Genomic DNA, 25,295 nt, shown 5'->3' on the forward strand with positions numbered 1-25,295 from the left:
ATTCATGCTGCAATAGCCCAGCAGTCGTGCTTATAAAGTGAACGCATGCTTTCAAGTGATACCACCACCCTTTCCTTAACACAGTAGCAGAGTATTCTGAAACACTGTTGCTTCAGGAAATTCCTCTCCCCCATCTTAGAACAAGCTGAGGGGACATGGAATCCTATCCGATAGCTCGCTATGATGAGAGAGCAAGCAAACTGGTTTCTCCATTCAGATTTTTAACATCATCCAACAAATGAGTATCAAACACATGATTATGACACTCTTGCCTACGAATATATGTATCAATGAATCAAAATATATCATACAATGAAGGCTTATTGCTTCAATACATACATCCATTGTATAAACATCACTGAACAACACAAAATACGCATGGGGTATTTATCCCATATTTTTATGTGCCAACATTTTTTTAAAAAAATAAAAAGTGATCAAACATAAGAAAGCAAATGAGTTGTCAGATGCCACTTTATAAAGGACAGACACATCACAATATGAAATTCTGACGATCATGGCAATTTTGGTTGACTATTAAAAATAATTTCCAGTTCCCTTACAGGGTGATCAAGTTCACCAAAGCCCATAACATTTAACAAGATGGTAATGGATTTTAGTTCAAAACAGCAAAATTTGTTTGAGTTTTTTCTTTTCTTTTAAAAAAAAAAAAAAAGTGCATCTTTCTATAGAATTTTCGTCAGAGTTCAAAATGATTATTATGGAATCGTGATAGTGGGTGACGCCCAAATACTTAGGTACAGAGGGTGAGGGGGCCAAGTACAATATTGACTATGTGACCACAGGTTCTGTTTTTGAAAGAGCTTTTTGTGTTTCTTCAGGTGTTTGCAATGACTTATTTACTGATTACTCTAAAATTAATATAACCAATAACAATTCAGAGCCATTTATCCATGTATTCCCCTCCTCTGCCCCCAAACTGAAGAGGTCACCAGTCAAGTCAAAATTGTACTACTCCTACATGTATAATCATGCAAATAAGTATTAATGTATGTATACATGCAGAGTCACATCACCTACCCATGGGAATAACTTGTCTGAAAGTCTTCATCAGTAGAAAATACAAGCATAAACTTGTTATCTGGCTTCATTCTTGTATCTTCCATATTTCCAAACCGCACACCTTATAACTTAGCTTAAATTTAGTATTTATCATAAACAAAGACATCAATATTTTCATATCTTAAGTATACTTAACAGTTAAACTATGTTCACTGTCAGTTTTCATTTCCAATGGATTCAGACAATGACAACTTAGAACTATACAAATTTTAGTAAAGTACTTTTCCAACTTTGACTTTCAGTGAGAAAGCACGGTTAAAAGGGTTTTGTGGCCGGGCGTGGTGGCGCACGCCTTTAATCCCAGCACTCGGGAGGCAGAGGCAGGCGGATTTCTGAGTTCAAGGCCAGCCTGGTCTACAAAGTGAGCTCCAGGACAGCCAGAGCTATAAAGAGAAACCCTGTCTCGAAAAACCAAAAAAAAAAAAAAAAGAATAAAAGGGTTTTGTGTTCCGAGATCCTCTGACACAATCATTAGGAAGCCACGACTGAGTAACTGTAAGGCACTGACACCAGGGTATGGTCTCTAAAAGTATGTGATATTAGTTAACTAATGGTGACAGTTTGTGACAGATTGGTTCTCTGGCTTCCCAGAATGTAACTATTTTATTACATTTACTATGGGAGTATGTGAGAGCACACATTTGCATGGACAGGTTAGAAGACAACTTGCAGGAACCAGTTTTCTCCTTCCGTCACGTGGGTTCTGAGGGTCGAACTCGGGTCAGGCTTTGCAAAAGCACCCTTATCCACTGAGGCATTTTCTAACCCTTTATCTGCTTTCTTATAAAAACAAGGTTGAACACTGTCAGTTCACCACAGCAGAGTAAATGAGGACCCCTCCTCCTGCCCTCTTGATTATTCCTCTATGCTGTCTGAACAACTCAATTCCTACTCAGAAATTGTCTTAACTTCCAAGAATATTAAAATATTCACCTCAATAGGCCTGCATGGAAACATTAACGGTTTAAGATTCAATTATTAGCATAAGCATATTCCATACCACAAACAAGGCTACTCAAAATACATCCTCCCATCTGTCTACTGAAACCAATCACACCCATCAAAATCAGCACATAATGAATGAATTTGTTAGTTTCTATAAAACATTAAAGGTATCTCCTTATGCATGTAAACTGAACACAATTAGTTAGTAATATCAGTATGTAGTTTATTCACGTGCGACTTTCCCTCACTAATTGCTTTTGGGGGAGGACCCTGACAGCTAGGATTATAGACATGCACCACTATGTCCAGTTAAGAGAAATACTTTTGTCTTATAACTTGTTGCAATTACAAAGCAAGAAAAGTCTTTAAATCAAGAAGTCTGCCAACCACCTTTTATGTAAGAACATCAACCCAGAGCTAGGGAGATAGCTCAGTTGTCAAGTACCTGCCTAGCATGCACAAAGTTCTGGTTTAATTTCCAGCCACACAATACACCGTGCTAGGTCTACACTAAGCTCCTATATGAACAAGTTCTAATCAATCAATCTCTACACACAGGCTCTCGAGTGCGTGTGTGCACACACACGCACGCGCACACACACACACACACACACCTTGTGTACATAGATGCAAATGCACCAACCCTGAGTGTCATTTCTCAGGCATCATTCACCTTTTGTTGTAGGTTTGAAACAAGTACTGTCACTGGCCTGTAACTCTCCAAGTAGGCTATGCTGCCTAACTAACAAGCCCTAGGGGTCCTCCAAAATTAGAGGACTGAAATTAGACACTTACAGTATCACCTGGCTTTTGTTCCCTGGAACTAAACTCAGGTCCTCGTATTTGTGCTGCAAGCGCTTTACTAAGGGAGCTGCCACCCGCCCCCGCCCCCCAGGCTGGTTCTAACTTTCAAAAACAAACCTTGATGAATCTTATTGCTACTCCTAATAAATCTTTCTGATCTTCAACCTTCTCCACTGTTTGATATTAAATGTTTAATAAAATTAGTTTCTTTTTCAAATGTGTTCTAATGGAAAAAAATCAAAATCATACAAAAAAAAACAAAAATAAAATATTTCTTTAATATGCTTATTCATAATGAATTCTCCTTTCAAATTTAGCACCTAGAAGTCTATCGTTGTATGACTATACAAGGTAGTTACACAGTTCAGCTGCTTTCCTATCCTCTTGAATGCTTCTACTACTGGTCTCAAGATGCTGGGAACTACCATTAAGCTACACTCACAGCCTTTTTAAAATTTTAAGACAGGGTCTAGCCTAGGCATCTATCTCCACCCCACTTCTTTCAGAACACAGATGAAAAACCTAAGTTCCTTAGGTAGAAATATTAAAGAAATTGACTCTAAGAGTGAGTCTTGAAATTTTAGTAGCAGATAAAAAAAATTGTAATTTCTACTGAAGACTTTCAAACAAGTTACTCCCATAGTGTTGCTAGTGGCGAACAAGGGAACAAAGTGTAGGCTTCAAGAACCAAAGGAACAGGACAGACTTCAAGATACAAAGAGAGTGAATTTTAGAAGAACCTACTTTCAAAAACACTAATCTTACTATATTCTAGAATAGTAAAATACAAATTTATATTTGTAAGTGGCAAAAAATGCTTGAGAATACTTGTTTTTTCATTACCAAAGAAAAAAACACAAATCCAGAATCATTTGAATAAATAAGGAAGTAGCGAAAGAACTCTTAGAAAAGAATTATGTCAACAGAAAACAAAAGTAAAGCAAAGAAGTGTTGTCTCTGAACAAAGCAGCCTGAAGTATAAAATGCTGTGTGAGTATAATTTTCTTCTGAATAACATTATAAAGCTATTTTAATATAAAAAAATGTCAAATGGGGCTAACCAGAAACGAAATTTTATGTACTACATTTTATGTTAGGAATTATGGTGCTTTTAAAATAAAAAGGAGACAGTCTGCTCTAAACTTTCCTCTCTGCTCATCTCAGTTACTAAAAAATTTAAACTTCATAACGTTCCAACCACGGAAATAGTTTTTGGCATTACACTGTCTCACACGGATAAACAGTAAGTCATTTTGTTCAGAAAAAAAGTCGTGTGTAAGGGATGACAGAGTTCCGTTTGTCACTCTGAAAGGAGCAAAGAGGGAAAGGGTGCTTCAAGACACTCAGAATGCCCGAAAGGTTCATCAAAAGAAAAAGACAGCGTAAGGCGCCAGCGTCTGTCCAGAGAAGGTGCTGACTCAGTGAACCCAGGGGAAAGATAAGCAGTGTCATTTATAGAGATACTTAAAGGAACACATAGGCACAGAGCATTTGAGGACTAAAGCACACACACTACACATGACCAGCGAGCACAAGCATCATACTAGATTAACCATCTCTCCCAGTCTAGCTCCTTGCTAAAGATTCATTCAGTCAACATTTTACTGAGTTCTTTAAACAGACCCAGTCTATATTTTTCCATTTTCTCAAATACTCCCAGATTCTTTTAAAAGATTTATATATGTATTTAATGTATGTGAAAGCCCTATCTGCATGTATGTCTACATGACAAGAGGACAGAAAGGACAGGTCATCAGATTCCAGTATAGATGTCATGAACTACTTACTGTATGTTGCTAGGAATTGAATTGGGAAGCCAATGCTCCCAACCACTAAGCTATCTTTCCAGACCCCGACTTGTAACCAGTACAGCACGTAGACAGACTTTTATGTTTATAATGGCATTTTATCTTCCTTTCAGTACATCAATTCCAATCCTGAAAATCTCCTAAAAATACTGTGTAAAATCAATTTTTCTAACTATAAATAAATTATAACACTACTAGTTTTATTGCAGAAAGAAGATGTCTTGACTCAGGAATAGTCAATATGTGATATGAATTAGCCCATAGGAAATGACTAAAATTACAAGAGTCCTCAACAGAGTAACAAGAAACATTTCTTTTTCAAACTCTTTATTTGATCTATTAGTTACACTCCAGATGCACAGATGTATAAAGATTATAAAGAACGCAATAAAATAAAATCAGCAATTAAATAACATTCTTCTCAAATCTTGAAAGTTCTAATAAAAATTATACATTTTGTGGCAGCCATTCCCTTTTGTTTATGACAAATCTGTAAGACTGTGGTGACCTACTACAGACAGCAATCCGACCATCTACCCCGTGTTAGTGCTCTAGCCTGCTGCTCACTCTAACTTTCCTCCATGTCAAAGGAAGTAAGAACAGAAATTAAGACTCCCTCCAAAAGCATAGAAATGAAGTCATTTTCAATGCTATCTACATTTATTAATTTATATACCTTCTAGATAAACCAATACATTTCTTGTGCATACTATGATTAAAGGCACCTATGCCACTTTTGAAGAGGATTTGAGACGAACCTAAAAGAATAAAATTTATTTAATAACTGTATGAGTTTAATAAATTTGATAGTTTAATACTATACATTCTAACACAAAACCATCTCACCACCCCCATGCATTATTTAAACCATTTTCAAAGTATAAACTAAATAAAATATAATAATACTTTTAGAAGACTGCTTTTTGGTAAAACAATTTGCCTTTAGTTTTTATTATCTACTTATGAGGATAACAAGACACCTGCATACCATTTTTCCTATAACTGTAATGTAACTGCCATTAGGCAAAGTCAACTACAATACTAAAAATGAAACTTAGACCTGGTGTGATGGCACACTATAATCCCAGAACTCCAGGTGCAGCCAGGAGTCCAAGATTATTCTTGGCTACACAGTAAGTGCAGGCCAACCAGCATTATAGGAGACCCTGTCTTTAAAATAATTAAAAAATTAAGAAAAAAAAGAAGAAGAAAGTTATCAATAAGAGCTGAGCAAGGTGACAAAGCCTGCAATCTCAAGATGGAGCAACGCTAAGGCAGGATTACAGGTTCAAAGGCACAACGAGGCCTTGTCACTAACAAAATAAAAAGTTATCAGTAATATCAATTTAAGATGCCTTGTTGAACAAAATGATATACTATGTACCTTTTTCACTAATGACAGTGTACTTGTTTGAGTTGCATACTGTTTTCATAAGCTGAGAAAAACCTATACCCAGAGGCCCTCTTTTAAAACCTGCATGACAGTAAGCAAAATAAATTCATTTGTGTCTTGGGGGGGGGGTTGTTTGTTTGTTTGTTTTGCCTTTTAAAGACAGGAACTCATTATGCAGCCCTCACTGGCCTTGAACAAGCTGGCTTAAAATCAACTTGCCTCTGTCTTCTAAGTACTAGGATTAAAGGCATGTAACACCATGCCAGACTAGCTCTCTTATATTTTTTTTATTTGGCCTGTTACCAATAATTTATGTCTAAAGATACTGTCTTAAAAGAAAAGTCTTTCCCCACTCCATTTTAACTAACTACCATATCTAAGTTTATATGTGAGCAGACCATTTTCTCCCCAACAACCCACCTTCCCTGTATGTTAGGAAGCAAGGAATGGGTATTGCATTAATGAAGGTTTGGATCCATTCTACCAGTATAGACTACAACACAGGAATTTGCCTCTAGCCACTCATCAAATATAATTTTGCTGACTTCAGGATTAAGCTGATAGGCATATATGTGTATATGTGGCACATCCCTGAGATCAGACTCCTTTTTGTTGCTCAGGAAAAACAACAAAGCAGAAAGAAATGAGCAAAGAAAGAGAGGAAACAAGGAAGGAGGAAGGGAAGAAAGGAGAGAGAAAATTAAGGTAAGTTTGTTATTTTAAGAAAACGTCATGCTGGGGCTGGAGAGATGGTTCTTATAAAGTCAGGAGCAGCTGCTCGTCCCCAGTACTCACACAGTGGCTAACAATCATCTGAGACTCAGGTTCCAGGGGACCCACTGCCTTCTGACCATAGAGGGCAACAGACTTTCCATGGCACACATGCATTCATTTGAGCGAAACACTAATACAAATAAAAATTTTTTTAAATTAAAAACTCATGCAAAATATTAAATCCTAAGCTTCTAATTTCTCATGTATTCTAAACTAAAATTTTAATTGAACTTTTAAAGTTACCTCAATTTTAATATATATATAGTTGTTACTGTCTCATAAGTGGCTCTAATAACCAGATTACTTTAATCTGCTAGTTAAGATTCTCTTAAAATTATTTGGTATAAAATATTTCAAAATGCTAAACTAGTAAATACCAAGGAGAAAACAGACTACAGAAAGACTGTCAGAAATTGTTAAAACTTAGTGAGAGGGTTATGGTCCTTTAGATGTCACAATGCAGTGAGGAAATAAACTGGCCAGTAATATTATTAAGTGGGAGCAAAAACATGTTGTCAATAAGTCTTCAACTTGCCAGGCATGGTGGCGCACACCTTAATCCCAGCACTTGGGAGGCAGAGGCAGGCGGATTTCTGAGTTCGAGGCCAGCCTGGTCTACAAAGTGAGTTCCAGGACAGCCAGGGCTATANCCCAGCACTTGGGAGGCAGAGGCAGGCGGATTTCTGAGTTCGAGGCCAGCCTGGTCTACAAAGTGAGTTCCAGGACAGCCAGGGCTATACAGAGAGAGACCCTGTCGGGGGGGGGGGGGTGTCTAATTCTCTATCTATCCCATGACAAAAAAAGCACAAGTGAAAACACCCACCGATAGATAAAAGGTAATCCTATGCACAGATGTTAAGAGACAGAACAATCCAGATAAAGGATGGCACTCCCATATAAAAGCATTTGAGCAATGCCTGCCTTAGTGTTGTGGGCTGAAAGATGCTTCCTGCCAGGACTAACCCTTTACAGGGTACAAGTAAGGATGCAGTTTCCATCACTGTTTTTAAACTGCTCTGCGACTACGGGAAGTCACAGGAAATGAATGGTAGACTACCAGGCACTTCCATAACAGCTACACTGGGGCAATTTTAATAATCCAGTTCTTTAAATGTCTACAGTACAAACTCAAATTATTTTAAAGGAAGAATTTTGAATCTGTGCATTCTGGAAATGATGCTATCATTAGAGTAAATCTATTCTCAAAACAATAATCCTTAAAACAGTATTAATGTATTATTTTTAAGGCACTGTGTGAAAATTAAATCAGAACAAAATTTCTGTAGGTTTCCACTGCAAAATTACCCTTAAGGCTAAACTCTTCAAACTATATAATGCCAAGTCTTACTCTAAGATAAACTTAATACTTTAGTATATATTCTTTGAATTAAATCAGTGTTATGCAGTTTCCTCTTTCTACCAAAACTCACTTCTACATCTTTATCCAAACTTTGCAAAAAAGACTTCCCAAAATGACAAGTGTTTAACATCTCTTCAAGAACTTAAAACGTCAACCTATCACTTTACAGTGTCAACTATTACTTGAATCTCCCAATTCATTGAATTTTATCCTTGTTTTATAGATAGCCAAGGTGGTGGCACATGCCTTTAATCAACATTCAGGAAGAAAAGGCAGGTGGATCTCTGTGAGTTCAAGGCCAACCTGGTCTACATAGTGAGTTCCAGACTAGCCAAGGGCTACAAAGTAAGAAACAAAACAAAACAATCTATAGAGCTCTAACTCAACAATAAAATGAGACGATATCCAGTCACTGCAATCAATACCAGCAATAATTTTCTTACATGCTAGTCCTAAAAGAATTGGTCTTTTTATTTTAAAAATAAATGTAATTTTCAGTCATGCTTAATATGTTAAATATTTTATCAGAGAGAAAAATAGAACTCATATTAGTATATGCATGCATTAGAAAAGTCACAGTAACATGCTGATATGAAAGCAGTGTTTTCTAATGTCTACAAGTCTACTTCTAATAAAATTGTGATTCTAGAATCACAAAAATTTCTAGTAAAGACAACGTAAATTTCTTTTGAAAACATCTCTCAATTTCAAGGAAAGATTGTTGACTAATTTAAAATTCAGTCAGTTACCTAAAAATGGTATGCTCCTTCTATTGATATAAAACTTAAAACATGTGGTCTCCCTTCCCCCACCTGCTTGAACCTGCTTGCTCAAGGGTGGAGTTTCCTGCTCATTCGTTCTGCTGTACCCACTGCTGGACCCTGTCGGCTTTGCTGCTTGGAGACACACACGTGTTCGTCCTGCTACTGGACCCCTAGTTACTTGGCAGGAAATTGGGATCCCTCCCCCTTCCTTTATAACTGAATGTTGAAATTAGTAAAGGTGGGCCTTGAACATGGAATCGTCTTGGCCCCATTCTTTCTTCCGCCCCGTCTAGCTTCCTCTCTTTTCAGCTCAAACTGCCATTCTCAGTTGAACCGTTCGTGTTGTGGACTGCGGGCGGGCCGCAACAAAAACACACACACATATGTATGTGTATATATTTATATAGACTGACAAAGTTTGTAACTATACTTTCACTTCAGAGAAAATCTCATCAATCATCAGAAACTCCTATATCTTTACAGGGAAAAATCTTATTGTTTAAACCTTATCCTAATAGATTGAAAATAAGGTTCATAAATTTTGAACTCATTACACAATAATAAGTATATCAATCTACAAAGATAATCTTAGGCATAAACATATTAAACCTTCCACAATTAACCCACAATTCTCATATACTTATTTTGCGAAAATTAAAAAATTACAAGTATTTCATTCAACCCTTCTTTGAAAAAGAAAAACCTTGGCTCAGACTATTCCTGTTAATTAAATTTTGCAAATATCTGCATGGTCACTAAGTGATAGCTGCTTGGCATGTGTGGGGCCCTGGTTAAAGCTCAACACCACCAATAAAGAAACAGCTTGGACCAGCTCAGTCAGTAGAGCATCTATCTGCCTGGCACCCATGCCTGGGCTGGATCCTGAGTGCCTCATAAGCTGGATGTGGTAGAGACAGGAGGATCAGAAGTTTAAGGTTCCATCCCTCAGCTATACAGTGTTCAAGACCAGCCTATGCTATAAGAAACCCTGTCTCAAAATTGTGTTGGGAAAAACAGGGTTTTTTTTTTTCCCACACACAAGATTACTGATAAATATTAAGATGAATTACAGGTTTTAATTTTTTACATATAAAATTCTAAATATCATGCCTAATTTACAAAACACAAAATATTTTTTCTTTTTCATTGATATGAAGAGAAAGGCCAAATTTCTCTCGCAAGAAAAGTAAAAACTTAAAGAACAGTTAATATTAGCAAAATTACATATCCCTAACTGAAGACTTTCATGCCAATTTAAATGTCTCTCACCATACTCCTACAAATCCTCAAAAACATGGTTTTAAATCCCACATACAAACACATCTACCATCCTGCAAGACTTTATTTTTGTGCCAGGGGCAGAGGACCGTATTAGATAGCCAGGGATGACTTTGAACTCATAGTCCCCCTGCCTTCCTCTACCTCCCCACTCCTGGTATTAGAAAGCTATAATATATGCCATGTCTAACAAGCCTGTCAATCCTGCCATGCTTATTCCCTTTGGAGACCTTTAAAATGACCAGAGATTATTTATTTTCAATCTAAGGAGTAAAAACAAAATTAAACTAATATATTAACTAAATATTTTCACTAGAAACTTTAAAACCAATTCCATTCAACTAACTGGTGTCTACCAGGGTTAATTTGAAGCTCAAGATTAAAGTTGATGTATAAATGATGAGAAATACAATGTTGCCCAATAAGGACAGTTTCATTTTCCATTGTTTCAATTCCTTACAGTTAACTAAGGACCAAAATAATAAAGGGAAAGTGCAGAGATGACAAACTCACAGTAATGTCCACAGTATTCTGAGGAGTGTGATGCAATCTTCCACAGCCCTGAGCTCAAGCTCTGAGTCATCCCTTAGTTCAGAGTATCCCCAAAGAAATCTGCCATGTCAGTTAGGAGACTGTTCTAATATCCCAGTGCCTTTGTCCAAGACACCTTTGCATACAGCCCAACATTAGGCCAGTGTTAGTCACCTTGGTGTGTAGGCACTGTATCTGCCATCTTACTACAGCACAATAAGGGTGAATATAGTCCAATGGGATAATCTGAGACAATAACTCACAGAGCTTGTCAGTGTATTTTTATACATTTTCTATCTTATTATTGTTATTAACCTTAATATGACTAATGTATAAACTAAGCTTTATAGTAGAGATGCACATACGCGGGGTAGGGGGACAGTATATATAGGGTTCGGTGCTGTATAAAGCTTACAGTATCCACTGGAAATCTTAGCATACACCCTCTCCCAGTAAGGGGGGCTACTGCACTATTTTCCTCTTGAAGAAAATCAACCTGCAGTAAAGTGGCCTTTATCATACTGCCCCCTCCCCTTAAGGAAGGATTTCCTATAACCCAGACTGACCTCAAACTCTTGATCCTCCATCCTCAACCTCTTAAATGCAGGGATTACAGGCCTGCAGCACCATGCCCTGATGTTCCACCACAGTATGTTGCATAGTATGTTGCAAAAAAGTAAATATTTACTCAAGAAAGTAATACATGCTTTTCATGTACAATATATTATAATTTAATGAAGACTGCTGACAAATTCATTAAATAACTAGGAATCCAAATGCCTGTATACTACATCCTTTCATAATCTTCATAGAAAATTTGAACAATCAAACAGGATTTGAATCAGAATGAGGTTTGTGGAATGGATGGTAAGAGAATCTCGTTACCAACTACCTATTTTTACTGAGTTGTTTTTGCTAAATTTTTTTATTCAGACTTTTCTTTTGCATGAACAGAAGAGAGAATCATTCCTTTCTACCTATTGTTGAAAAATACGTTTTTATATTCCAACCTACAAAATAAAACACAAGCTAAACTTGTGTTTATCAAACCGCTGCCTTGTGTTTTAAATACTGTTTTGTTTGTTTTTGGAAATGGTTTCACATAGCCCAAGCTAGCTTCAAGCTCCCTCTATAGCTGAAGCTGGCTTTGAATTCTTGGTCTTTCTGCCTCCCTATCTCCCAAGTGCTGGGATCATGGGTATATGCCCCACCAGACTCAGCTAATACCTAATTGAAAACAAAACAAACAAAAACCTGTTTACTATGCAGTCTTTAAGTAGCATCAAAAGAAACTTTTAATACCAGAAGTATACTCTTTGCTTAATCCATAAAGAAGACAATACACTTTAATGATAAGTTCATAGGTGATTCAGAAATTTTCTCATTTTTAGCAGTATTAACTAGAAAACTACTGTCTTTGGGAATTCTAGTACATTGTCAACCTTCAAACAGGCAAGGAACATAAAAAGTAGCAAAGCATTGTGTGGCAGTACTGGCAAGTTGGGCATCAGCATTTAAGCACCTGACTGGGTGAGGGGGAATTCTTGGAGTAACCAGCCATGTTTTGGGCCCCTGGGTTCAAGGACTGCTCATGGTCTTAACTGGTTTCTAAATGAGTTAGTTTCCCAAATACATTCAGGACCTCTGTCTGTCTCTGTAACTTAACAAAACAATCACTTAGTCTTCTAGAACACTGCCTATAAAGTTCCTATCACACACCATGCCCCTTTGTCAAGTAATCCTAGCCATTTCCTGTTTCCTTGAGCACACATTCAAATCCCCTACCACAACAGATGTCAGCTTTGAAACACTGAGGCCACTGAACAAAATATTAATAATCTAAAAAAATGTATTTTCACCTCAACACACTTAACTCAGGAAAGTAGCAACAGCATTATTTTTGGTTTGTTTGTTTGTCTTAAGCCTGATAGATACAGCACTGGTGAGCAATGTTAAAATTCACTAACCAAGACAAAGTAACTTATTATAAAGAAATTATAAATAACTAAAATCGTGTGATATTACTCTTTGTCATAGCTCCAATGGTCTATCTGGAAAAATGTGTTCTCTTACTTATGATGGACTTTAACCCATTTTTAGCCTTTGCTAAATTAAGAATCTGGAGTGGCTTAACAATACCACAAACTAGGGTGGCTCCAAGATATTTAAAGATTATTTTGCTTTTGAAAGTTTTCAAGATAATAATACTTAATGTACAGTTCTGGTTGAGAACCACAGTGTATTTGAATATTTTAACTGTGTTGGATTTAGAATTCTAAAAGGTAATACTTTGTCGGGTGATCCCATAACCAACCATTACAAGGTAATTCTCACCTGATAGCTCTTGTTTTAATTTTTTTTAACTGTATAGAAAACTACACAAAGGATGTACAGAATCCATGTGTACTTTTGGGCAAGTCTTATAAAGATCGTAGTGTCTGCCAGGGTGTTAAATGCACTGTATGCCGCTGGGAGCAAAGGAGTCTTGTGTTAAGTTTGGGGGATGCAGGCTAAGGATGTAGGATGTAGAGTGTTTGCCTAGCATACATGAAGCCTGGGTTCAATTTCCAACACTGCATGAACCCAGATGTGGTGATGCATTCCTACTAATACTAATATTTGGAAGGTTGAAGGTGGAAGTGCATAAGTTCAAGGCCATCCTCAGCTGGAGTCAAACTGGGCTACAATGAGACCCTGTCTCATAGATAGATAGATAGATAGATAGATAGATAGATAGATAGATAAGATAGATAGATAGGGCATATATGCCCTATATAGGATATATTAATAGTTCTAAGTTGTCCTGCAGTTAAAAAAAACTTTTCACATAATGTAAGCATACTCCAAATATGTGCACTGTGAACAGACACTAGTATCTATAGAAGAGTAGTCTCATCAGATTCTGGTTTAAGATTTGCCCCTCACTAACTTCATCCTTGAGCTGGATTGTCTTGGTTTGAGCCTCTAACAAAACTAACAGTTCTAAAATCTTCATTTTCAGGACCCATATTAAAGAGGATGCCTTCTCACACTGCTCATAACTATACTGTCTAAGGTGGCTTTTCCAGCCAAACTCCCATTCAGTCGTCATCTCCTGCATGCTTTATTATTATTCCTATCGTTCTTAGTTACAAACCACCTAATGATCTGGCTACTCAAGGAAGAGTTTATTTCATGAGGGAAGAGACTTCATTCACTAATATGTCCCCAACACTGAATAACTGTAGACACTAAAATCCTTTAAATGACACCATTCACTTTTTATACCTATATGATTCTGCACAATTTTTTAACCCCATTCTACTTAATAATAAAACCCTTCAAGTTTGTAACCTACATTTCTTCATCTCCTTCTCTTCTGACTATTCTTCCTTCACTGAATCCACTTTTGACAAAAGCGTTAAAGAACAGACGCATTTTCTATATATCCATGACTCTTGAGAAGGATGTATCTTCACCTACTGTATGTATATCAGCTTAGGAAGACCAGACCAAAAGAATGTATACTTTAGTCTCCTGGTGGTTTGTTTTTGAGAGTGTATCATTATGTATCCCATGCTGTTCCAACTTTCTATCACTCTGCATCAGCCTCCTGAGGGCTGAGTGACTACAGAGCACCATCACACCACACTACATAGAGAGGCCTGTCTTTGAGACATGGTCTCATTTGATAGCTTAGACTAGCCTTGAATTTGCTATTGGACCCAGCCTTGAATTAAACTACTGCCTTAGCCTCTTGAATGGTGGATTATAGCTGGTCACCACCCTACTTGGCTTAAGCAGAATTTAAAAGAGTAACCATTTTCCTTTTAGCCCCATTACATATACCGGGTAGAAATAAATGTAGGGCACATATCAGAAAGCTGATCTATTAAATACTGGCATCACCTAATTTTGGATGAATATAATAATGGATACTTAAAATTCTGACTTTAGGAAATGATGAGAGAACATTTATACTAAAGACTAAAGTCCCAGCCTCAAAGGGATGACCGCTGGCCATGAACACTAACAAACATGAATTTACATGACACATTTGTCAAAATTCACAAAACTTAGAAAAACTAAGTGAACCCTAGCAGTATAGGTTTATCATTGTTTAAAAAAAAAAAAGTATACTTTCACTTACGTTTTTGATAGTAGGAGGCTATATGTGGAGACAGGAATTTGGAAGAATTCTTGTTCAAATTTGCTGTGAAATGAAAACTACTAAAAAGTAGTACTAAAAAGTTTAAAAGCCAGGCAGTGATGGCAAATACCTTTAATCCCAGTTACTTGGGAGGCAGAGGCAGGTGGATCTCTGAGTTCAAGGCCAGCCTGCTCTACAATGAATTATAGGACAGAAACCCTGCCTCAAAAAACAACAACATTAAAAAACAGGAACAATAATTTCATCTTAAACAAACATGGTCTTTTTATTAACAGTGTAGACACTCATTTTAGATAAGGATGTGAGTAATATGTTTTGGTGTTTTAATGTGAGAGGCTGCCAAAAGATTATCTATTTCAAAGGGAGCTGTAATATCCAGACTAACACACTTAAACAATGTCTGTGAACACACGTGGGTGGATGTAACAAGCAATGAGGAGGAGTCAGCAGGACCACTAGTCAAGGCCAGTTACCTACTGAGACACTACCAAAAAATTTTTTTTCATTTATATGGAGAAAGAAGGCACCTATGCCTATTAATACAGAACTATGCATACTTTACAACTTTGATTTCTAAAAACCAGACCCCATTTGTTAGAATATCAGACCCACTGGTGCCTTAAATGACCAGACCAGTTTTATATTCTCATCACCACCTGATCATCCCACACAGCCTGGTTTACTTATCTGAGCAGTTCATTTGGAGAGTTTTAAAGGCACTGGTGCCTAGAGTCAGACCTCAGAAGATTCTAATTTGATAGGGCTGGAGTGTGGCCTGGGTACCAGAATTTTTAAACAGCAATTAAAATACAAAGACAAATTTTAAGACAAAAACAGACAAACACGAATGAATCTTACCAACCTACTCTGGATTTATGAAGCTTAAAACAGTTTTTACCTGACTATTTATTTTGCCTCTGTATTTTATTAACAATATTATCTATCAGAACTCTTAAACAGCTACCAAACTACTTCCAGATTACAAACACTTATTTACACTAAATACCATGAAGCTTTCTTTAGTCACTGAGAATCACTTCATATTCAATTTAGGTCAAAGATCAGTGCCTCATGGGGAGCCTTATCAGTCTCAGGATTATGCAACCTCACTGCTTAGATTAATAAAAACTTTTCTAAACAATTAAATACCCAACAGATTAAGAACCCCTACAAATTAAGAAGAAAAAAAGCATATGTGCAAAGAAGAAAATATGACGAACAAGTGGCAAAGGTAGTTTTCAACTTCACTAAATAGCAAAGTAATACAAATTAACCTGAAGCTCCAAATCTTGTAGCAAATCAACAAGACTATATATATATTATCTATAGACAGAATACATAAACATTCAAACTCAAGATACAATAAAAATGTATTTTTAAACATACTATTATGATATATGATCAGAAACCGTAAATGTTCATACTCTTGTTTGTAACAGCAAAATAGAAAAATGGCCCAAATGTCAAACAATAGGATAGTTATTTTTATAGTTAATTTTTATAGTAAATTATCCAAAATCCAAATAATCTAGAGAATAATGTTTAAAGGTTCAAAATGCAATGATGTAAAGATAAAGAAGACAGATGCATATCCTATATGACAAATTTTGTTATGTATAGAAGATATACTTAAATGCTAACAAAAGTAGAATTACTAGGGGCTAGAGAGGTGGCTCACTAGTTAAGAGCACTTGTTCTTGCAGAAGACCTAAGTTCAATTTCAGGCACCAAAATGGTGGCTCACAGCCATCTGTAACCCTGGTTCCAGGGAATCAAAAGCACTTTTCAGACTTTCCCAGGCACCAGAAAGACACATGGTGCACATAAGTGCATTCAGACAAACCATTTATGGAAGAAGAATTTACTACTTTTTAAAAGATTTATCTTTACTTTTAATTATGAGTGTGTGTGTGTGTGTGTGTATGTATCTGCCGACGGCATGAGAGCTAAAGTTATATATAGGTGGTTGTGAGCTATCCCATGTGAGTGCTAGAACCTGAGCCTCTGAAAGAGCAGTGCTTGCTCTGAACCATGAGCCATCTCTCAGGCCCAAATCTGTTACTTCTTAAGAATGTTTCATTCTAGGCAAGAATAATAATCATAGAAAAATTAGCTAGTCAAGTCTGCCATACTGCATCTGAGCATATCTATATTTGTGGTTGAGTTAGATGCAGAGATGCTGGCTTCAGTGGGGCTGAGCTGGTCTTACTACCCCCACATGAATTAAGAATTCAGGTGTCCTCAGTAACACCTTCACCCACTGAAAAAAAGGTAAACCAGTTCAGACAACTAACTCTTACCTGCCTCCATGGATACTCACTCTTTGACTACACAAAAGTCAGCCATAACAGCCAAGATGAGACAAAGCTACCACTATGGTAACTATTAGTGAAAAGGAAAAGTTAGAGACGAAAATGTTTTCTAGGTGGCCATATATATACACGGATGCACAAGTTTACTCAGCAAACTAATTCCTTTAATTTAGTAGTCCAATGCCCATTATTCTTATTAACTAAAATCAAAATACTCCAACAAACTTTACATAGCTTGAGTGACTTTACAGAGAAACTGCCCCCCCATGAAAAATAATGTTCATAACTGTAAAGAAAACATAAGCCATATAAATGCTCCAATCAAAACTGCAAAGGTAATATATAAAGCATACCAAAAAATTATAGATAAGCCAGGCATTTTTGAAAAAAAGCCTTGAGTATTCAAGATAACTATCACATAGCATTTTTACACTAATTTACTATAAAATACTATAAATTTATAATATTTCTAAGTCCTCCAAATGAAAGTTCTGCCAGATTATCTTCTTGTTCCAAACAGATACTTAAAGCATCCCTATTCCCAAAAACTTCAAGAAAATGATACAATGCAATACTAAACAGTCTATTAGTTAATTGATCTTTTTAAAAACTTCTTAAACATTTCTTCCCAAGATATCAAAATAAATCAATAAGCTTGTACTAGTCTGCATCACTATCTGCATTCTTTAAATGAAAATATACTATTAAATTACTTGGCATATAGTACAATCAGATACTTCCTTCAATTTTTAAGATGTGACTAAACAAAAGCTTACAAACTTTTCTGAATTACTAAACTGGTTATATCTTGACAAAATTACACAGTAGGAAATGTTTTACTGTTCCAATTGTTTCCCATTTTGTGTAAACAGCTGGACTCAAAGTCTCAGCATCCCAGATTGTCTTAGGCACATCAGTGTCAGTTCCCCCGAATGTCCATGTTGTTCACTCAGGTTGCTTCATGGCACTTTCAACAACCACTCTTACTATATAAGGTTGAGTGTGCCTCCCTTCTTGCCCAAAGTCATGTGACTCAGAAAATTAAAAAATGTGTCTGTTCCAGTAGAACTGTACGAAGTCACAGTTTTTCAAACATAACAACATAGCTGACCTGAAGTTCCTTGTATTTAAACACTAGGTAGATCAGTATTTGCTGCTTTGCATAATTTTCAAAGAGACCATTTATGCCTGTCCTGTGTGTGAATACTGCCACCTTCCTCTCCAAAAATCTGAGCAGTGCATTCCACAGCCATACAGTAGCCTTCATCATCAACTACCATTTGATTTCCCACAATCACCTTAGAAACTGTTACCTCTTCTCAAATGCCAAAAACTTAGTTAAATGATAGATAAGAAATAGAAATATAGTAAATATGAACTTACTTCAATGCTTGATTGGTTCACAATTAACAATAGATGGCAAACAGAAAGAATACCAATGCTTCAAAGTCTTAAAAATGATTGTTAGTCAGATATGAACAAAGCATACTTAGCCTACATATTAAGAAAATAGGAGAGTGTTCATTAGACATTACTCATTTCACCTCTACAATGGGATCTAGCTTTAAAAAGAATTTTATTCACCCACTTCTCCCTTTCCATATAAAGGCAAAGTGTTGATGTGGTTACATGAAAATCTGTTCAACTGAAATTAAGTACTGTATCCATAATAAATTTGATTAACAGATTAGAACAGAATATAAGAATACACAATTTTATAGGTATGTAGTAAGGCTTCCTTAAAAATAATAGTAAATGGAAAACTAAAATATACCTGGAACATGCCTTAGAGCCACCCAAAAAGTCTGCTTCTTTCATGAGCTACATTTAACTTTTTCTCATTTAGTTTTAATAAGAAGAAACTACTAAAGGAATTTGATCAAGATATCACAGAAAAGCATTTCTAAAGACTGTTTAAACTCATATTTAATATGCTATATGAAAGAGACTTATTGTTATATGTTAAGCACCTGTTAAAGTGCTTTTTAAAATTATTCTTGCTATTGAGTTTACATGGTTAGGAATAAATTTAGATAACCAATATGCTTTTTCTTAAAATATCCTTTGTACATCAGAAGTGTTACCTTTTGCAGAAAACTAAAGTGAAAAAAAATCACCTATAAACCTTAAGAAAACCAAAACTTTCCCCTCTTTAGTGCAGAAATAAACACTGCTGTCATGACCAACTAAGTATCAGTGACTTTACAAAATATTCCTAGTCATATAATTCTCTTCAATAATGAGAATTCTTCACTTAAGAACCATTCAGATATCATCTTTCTTCCTCTATGAAATCTCAAAGATTGCCTCTGTAGCACACAGTATCAGATGCAATAATACAGGGAAAACAGACATGCTAACATATAATAAACTACAGACCCTTCTATTTATGAGAGCTGAAACAAGCCAATTTCTGAGTAACTTTTTAAAGCCTAGGAGATGAAGGGAAAAAGTTTTTGAGCATTCTTTACAATCTAGTGACAAGGCAGGATTAAAAAAAAAGTGCAATAAGTGCAATATGGGTAACTAGTTTATCGTCCACTAAATTTGAGGGAAAACAGAAAAAAAAAAAACCTGTTTTAGGAGGAGCAGTAATTAGAAAGCTTTAATAAAGAATGTATCATTTCAGACACCATAAGCTCAAGTGCAGAGGCTAGATAATAAAGCAAGGTGCCTAGTCCTGAGGAAAATGTACTTGTACTTAGCAGTAATGCTCAACAACGAGTTTTTAACCTATGCAGTGCTAAAAAGGCAATGACGGAAGTTCAGATAGTATGTTACAGAGAAGGACCTGTGAGAATTCCATTTCTTAAAAATAATCTTGTCCCTATCATTAACCACTTAATGTTTTTGCTGATGTGCTAAAAAGTGCACTGGCAACTCAGAATAGGTTTGGTTTTAAGTTGGCCATGTCTTTTTAATAGACTGCAGTCTTCAAATTTATAGAGAGCTGCAGGTCTCCTGGATTTTTTCAAGTGTCACACATCTAAATGAGTCTGACAGCTGAGAAAGGCCACCAGGTGCTTACAGTCAGTTTAAAAAACATCCTCTACCTGGTATCTCTGCAGTGATTGTCTTGCTGCTCCCTGAAACCTCGTCATCATCATCCGAGGAGCTCGTGCTTGAGTCACAAGTCAGGTCGCTGTCACTGGTGCTGCTGTCCTGCAGCAGGTTGTACTTCTTCCTCGCAGCAGCCTCCCGCTTCTGCCTCAGGAGTCTGATCCTCTCCTTGTGCTTTTGGCTCCGATGACCTTTAACCTTGGTGACTCGGCCATTCTGCTTATCGCTGGATTGCCGGTTTTTCTTGGCAGCCATAGTAGATGTTTCACTTTCAGAACGGGACCGCCGAGACTTTCGTCCAACAGTGGTAGCAGACACTCCTGAAGTATCTCCTTCCACGGTTGTTTCTGCTTGCGAGGGTTCATTCTCTTCAACAGAGGACAGCGTATCTGAATCGGCCAAGTGGCCACTAGAGGAAGGGGAAAGCATGCAATGATTAGAGGAGTCACTCTCATAAACGCGGCCAGCTGTGGGCTTGTCACTCTCGGTGGATGCTAACTGAGACTCTGAAGAGTCCCTTCTCAGCTCCATCAACAAACAGGGCATTGAAGAGAGAACTGTAGAGTCAGCTACACCATCTTTTGGAACTTGAGATTCCAGTTCTACAGAGCCATCTTCTTCCTTGGCTGTCTCTTGTTCAGATGCTTTCGGTGGGGCTGCAGACTCAATGAGTTCTTCAACTTTTCCCACTGCCTCCTCCATCTTCATCTCAGAATTCCAAATTAAATCATGGAACAGAGTCTAGGAAACGATATCAAAGGTGCAACAGGAAAGCAGCCTGTATGAAAACACACAAAGTCAATGACTAGAAATGGAAGATTATTTAACCTATTTTTCTGAGTGGCAAAAGGTACCATTTACACAACAGACCTTTAAGACACTATGTTCCCATAATCTGGCTGATTGGCAGTCAGACTCAAAGGATTTAATACCAATAAAATCCTAGCAGTCTCATCTACTAAAAATAGATTAACCTCTAATGTAATTACAGCAAATAACCAAAGAGTTAAGTTTAGAACTTTAGATGGGGTTGGAAAAGTAGCTTAGCAGTAGAGTGCTTGTTTGAGGTACACGAAGCCCTGAGCTCAATCTCCAGCACCAAAATAAAAAAGGTTTAAAAAAAGAAATCTTTGAAAAATTAATATAATAATGTATACTTGACTTTAATATAAATGAAAAGAATGGTTTAAAATAAGACTCTTCTGGGGCTGGAGATGTGGTTCAGTAGGTAATATGTTTGCTTGCTTTGCATACATGAAGCTGGGGTTCAATCCTCACCACTACATAGTACTAGACATGATGCTCCATGCCTGTCATTTCAGCACTATAGAAGTAGAGGCAGGAGAATTAGAAGTTCAAGGTCATCCATAGTGAATTTCAGGCAATCCTGGGATGCATGAGACCCTATATCAAAAACAAAACAAAAAAACCAAAAAACAACAACAACAAAAACAGTATGAGCTAGACATGGTAGCACAGGTATGTAATTCCAGCTACTGGGGAGGAGGCTGAGGTCTGAGGATCCTGAAGTCAAGGCCTACTTGGACAACTTGGGAGACCCCCTCTCAAAATGAAAAATAAAGGAGCTAGAAAGATAGCTTGGTGGTTAAACGTACTTGATGCTCTTGCAGAATACCTGGGTTTAGGTCCCAAAACTTACATCTGTTCCTATCTATAACTCCAATTCCAGGGAATCAAACACCCCTGCTACATATATACATGCAGGCAAATACTTCTACACATAAAAAAATATATCTTTAAAAACATAGATATAAAGGGGGGTGGGCTGGAATGTAGCTCATAGTAGAGCGTTTGCCTAGCATTCTCAATGCCCCAGTACCAAACACCCCACACAGCACTAGTTCAGGAATCATTGTAATCATAGTTTTTATACTCAATTCCTCAAAGGAGAAGAGACTATAAAAGGGAGAGCTATCTAATGTACACTTATGGATTGTTAAGGGGTTGGTGGTAATTGTTTGTTTGTTTAACGCATATGTGTATGCTAGTGAATGTAGAGGCAAGAGGAGCACCTTCTGTGTCATTCCTCAAAAGCCATCTACCTGCTTTTTGAGAAGATCCCTCATTGACCTGGAGATGGCCAATTACACTACGCTGGTTGCCTGTCTTTGCCTCCCAGCACCTGATTGTTTAACATGGGCTCTGAGTATTAAAGTCAGGACTTCTGAATGAGCCATCTCCTCAGTGTGCCCTTAAATAAATAAATAAATAAGAAATAAATTCCAACTCCATGCTTTTGAGAAGTGAGCGTCTGAATTCCCCTGAATAGGTTAAATACCAGGGGAGAATTAAGAGAAAAGGCCAGCAGGGCAAAGCGGCATGCCCATGTAATGTGTAATATAGCATTTACAAGGCTGATTTTGGACTGAGAGTTGGACAAAAGCCTGGGCTATACATTGAGAGCCTCTCTCCAAGGCCAGATTCTGCTGTTCCCTCTGTGTATCTACTGAGTGAGTCTCATGTCAGGTGTTTTGTTTCAAAAACAATAACCACTAAAATATAATTCAGTTACTTTGTGAATCCAGAAAAGTCTCTGACTAGGATCACATTTAATAAAAACATCCCGGGCTGGAGAGATGGCTCAGTGGGTAAGAGCACCCGACTGCTCTTCCGAAGGTCCAGAGTTCAAATCCCAGCAACCACATGGGCTCACAACCATCTGTAACAAGATCTGGCGCCCTCTTCTGGAGTGTCTGAAGACAGCTACAGTGTACTTACATATAATAAATAAATAAATCAAAAAAAACCAAAAAACATCCTACATATTTTATACTTTATATACTAAATTTAGAACCTAATGTCCTCACCACTCCCATAAAAGACACAAATCTAATTAATCATGAGCAAAACATAATCTTTAACCACCAGTCTGTTACTTTTTGCATTGCTAATTTCATTAACTGATGGCTTTCCTGAGAATGCTATGAAGCAAGGCAAACCACTCCCTCGCTCTGTACATAGAATGTTACAGAAGGTAACAGAAAGACCCCACAGGTCAAAGGCAGCTATCCTGCAAACCTTCATCTTAGCAGTATGCTAGTAATGTAGAGTACAGCATCTCCATCATTTGGGTCTACCAAATATCAGTTCATTTTATGACAAAACCCAGAAAATTTCTTTTATTGATCTAACATTTGAAGCATCATTTTTTTATTGATTTAAACATGATATTCTACGTACTTTTTCCCCCTTGCATAGCCCTTTTCTCTAATAAAAAGAGCACTGTGATAGTTTCCTTAACAAACTCTAAAAGAGTAAACTATTCCTACTTGAGTATTTACTAATTTGTGACACTCTTGTGTAGCCTATTTCATAAACATGTTTGTATTTTTTACAACTAATTTTTAAGTAAATGAAAACAAGCATAGATGCGTAACAGTTCTAAAAGTAATTTAAGCCAACAGAGGGATCACAGGCTAAAACAATAAATGAAAAGTATCACTAATACAGGATGCTAGAAACATAATGGTTAACAGATAAAGTAAACGCAGCCTTACAACCTGGGTTCAAACCCTTGGACCCACAGAGTTGAAAAAGACTCCCATAAGCTTTAACCACTATATGCACACTATATCACATGTGTATATCCCCACCCTCCAGTAAATAACTGTAGAAAAGACAAGGTCAGAGTTTGTGGGCTGGGTGTCTGCTTAAAACACAAAAGCCTTGGATTCAATCTCAAGCAGTGCACAAACAAGTCACAGTTAAACTTGTCTGTAATCCTGCCACCGCGGAGACAGAGCCTCTGCAGTGTGGGAAGGATCAAAGTTCAGTATCACCCTTGGCTACATAACACGATCAAGGCCAGCTAGGGTTCTGAAATTTTTGCCTAAAGTGCATGCATGTGAGAAAGACGACACTGATTCTTCTGTTGAGGATCACTCACACTCTAGAATAGAGGTTCTTCCTTTTTTAATTTTATCATACATTCTGGCCATAGTCTTCCCTCCCTCTACTAACAGTTCTTTTCTTTAAAGTTGAAATATCTTAAAAAAAAAAATACTAAAATGAAAGTAATGTCATTTATAACAAATACATCAAACTCTAATATTGAAAGAAGAGAGCATTAGACTTTGAAAAATATTAAAAAGTATCACACTATAACAGACTAAAACTAATTTATTGCCCCCTTCCTCTGCTACCTGAGAGGAGGGCCTTGTTCCATCTAGAGACTAGCACGTCATCCAGCAATGGCAGTCTTCCCAGCATTATCCCCACTGCCCACTATGTGCTTATGTTTGCCTGCATCTATTCTGCTCTCAGCCTGCAAGATGATGAGATGACCTGCACAAGTAATATCAATGTTCTCATTATAGCAGCTGGTGTACATTTCGAACCTTTTGGCCTAACTTATTTGCGAAGTCCCAGCCAGTGTCAGCCCTGGGAGTCTCATCTGCAACACAAGAGTCTACTGGACCTGCTCATGCAGTTGGTATTACACTTAGCAGGAGTCCTGCCCTCTGCTGCATCAGAACAAGATAAGCAAGAAACAAACAAGAATGGAGAATGAGCAGTTGAGGAGAGATGGAATGGTGGTTAAGAATACTTGCTGAACTTGCTGGGCTCAGTTTCTAGGACCCACATGGGGCAGCTCACAACTGCCTGTAGCTCCAGCTATAGAGAACATAAGGTTCTCTCTGACTTCCTCAGGCACACATACACAAGTTGCATACATTTTCACATTCGCATTCCCCTCCTCCCCCTTCCCGTCCATCTCTGTGAATGAGTGTGTCTGTCTCTCCAGAAACACACACACACAAAAATGAATCTTAAAAGAAGAAAAAGATGAAAAAACAAAAACAAACAAAAAAACAAAATTAAAAAAAAAAGAGAAAAAAGAAAATAAGAATTCAGAGTCAGCTATAATGACATGGGCTGGTTTTGCTGCTTTTTTTTTTTTTTTTAAAGATTTAATTGTTAGCCGGGCGTGGTGGCGCACGCCTTTAATCCCAGCGCTCGGGAGGCAGAGGCAGGCGGATTTCTGAGTTCGAGGCCAGCCTGGTCTACAACGT

At 37.1% G+C, this 25,295-nt stretch overlaps 1 protein-coding gene across 4 annotated transcripts in view; it reads right to left on the reverse strand.

Moving 5' to 3' along the window:
• Positions 1-25,295, reverse strand: part of C18H18orf25 (chromosome 18 C18orf25 homolog) — an 84,864-nt gene that overhangs the window by 21,460 nt on the left and 38,109 nt on the right. For all 4 annotated transcript variants that reach the window (XM_029471787.1, XM_029471786.1, XM_021150819.2 and 1 more), the window contains exon 2: positions 20,256-21,040. In XM_029471787.1, coding sequence (XP_029327647.1) covers positions 20,256-20,970 — 715 coding nt within the window. In that variant the 5' untranslated portion in view covers positions 20,971-21,040. The remainder of the gene's footprint in view (positions 1-20,255; positions 21,041-25,295) is intronic.

Source organism: Mus caroli, chromosome 18, assembly GCF_900094665.2.
Source record: "Mus caroli chromosome 18, CAROLI_EIJ_v1.1, whole genome shotgun sequence".
Classification (NCBI taxonomy): Eukaryota; Metazoa; Chordata; class Mammalia; order Rodentia; family Muridae; genus Mus; species Mus caroli.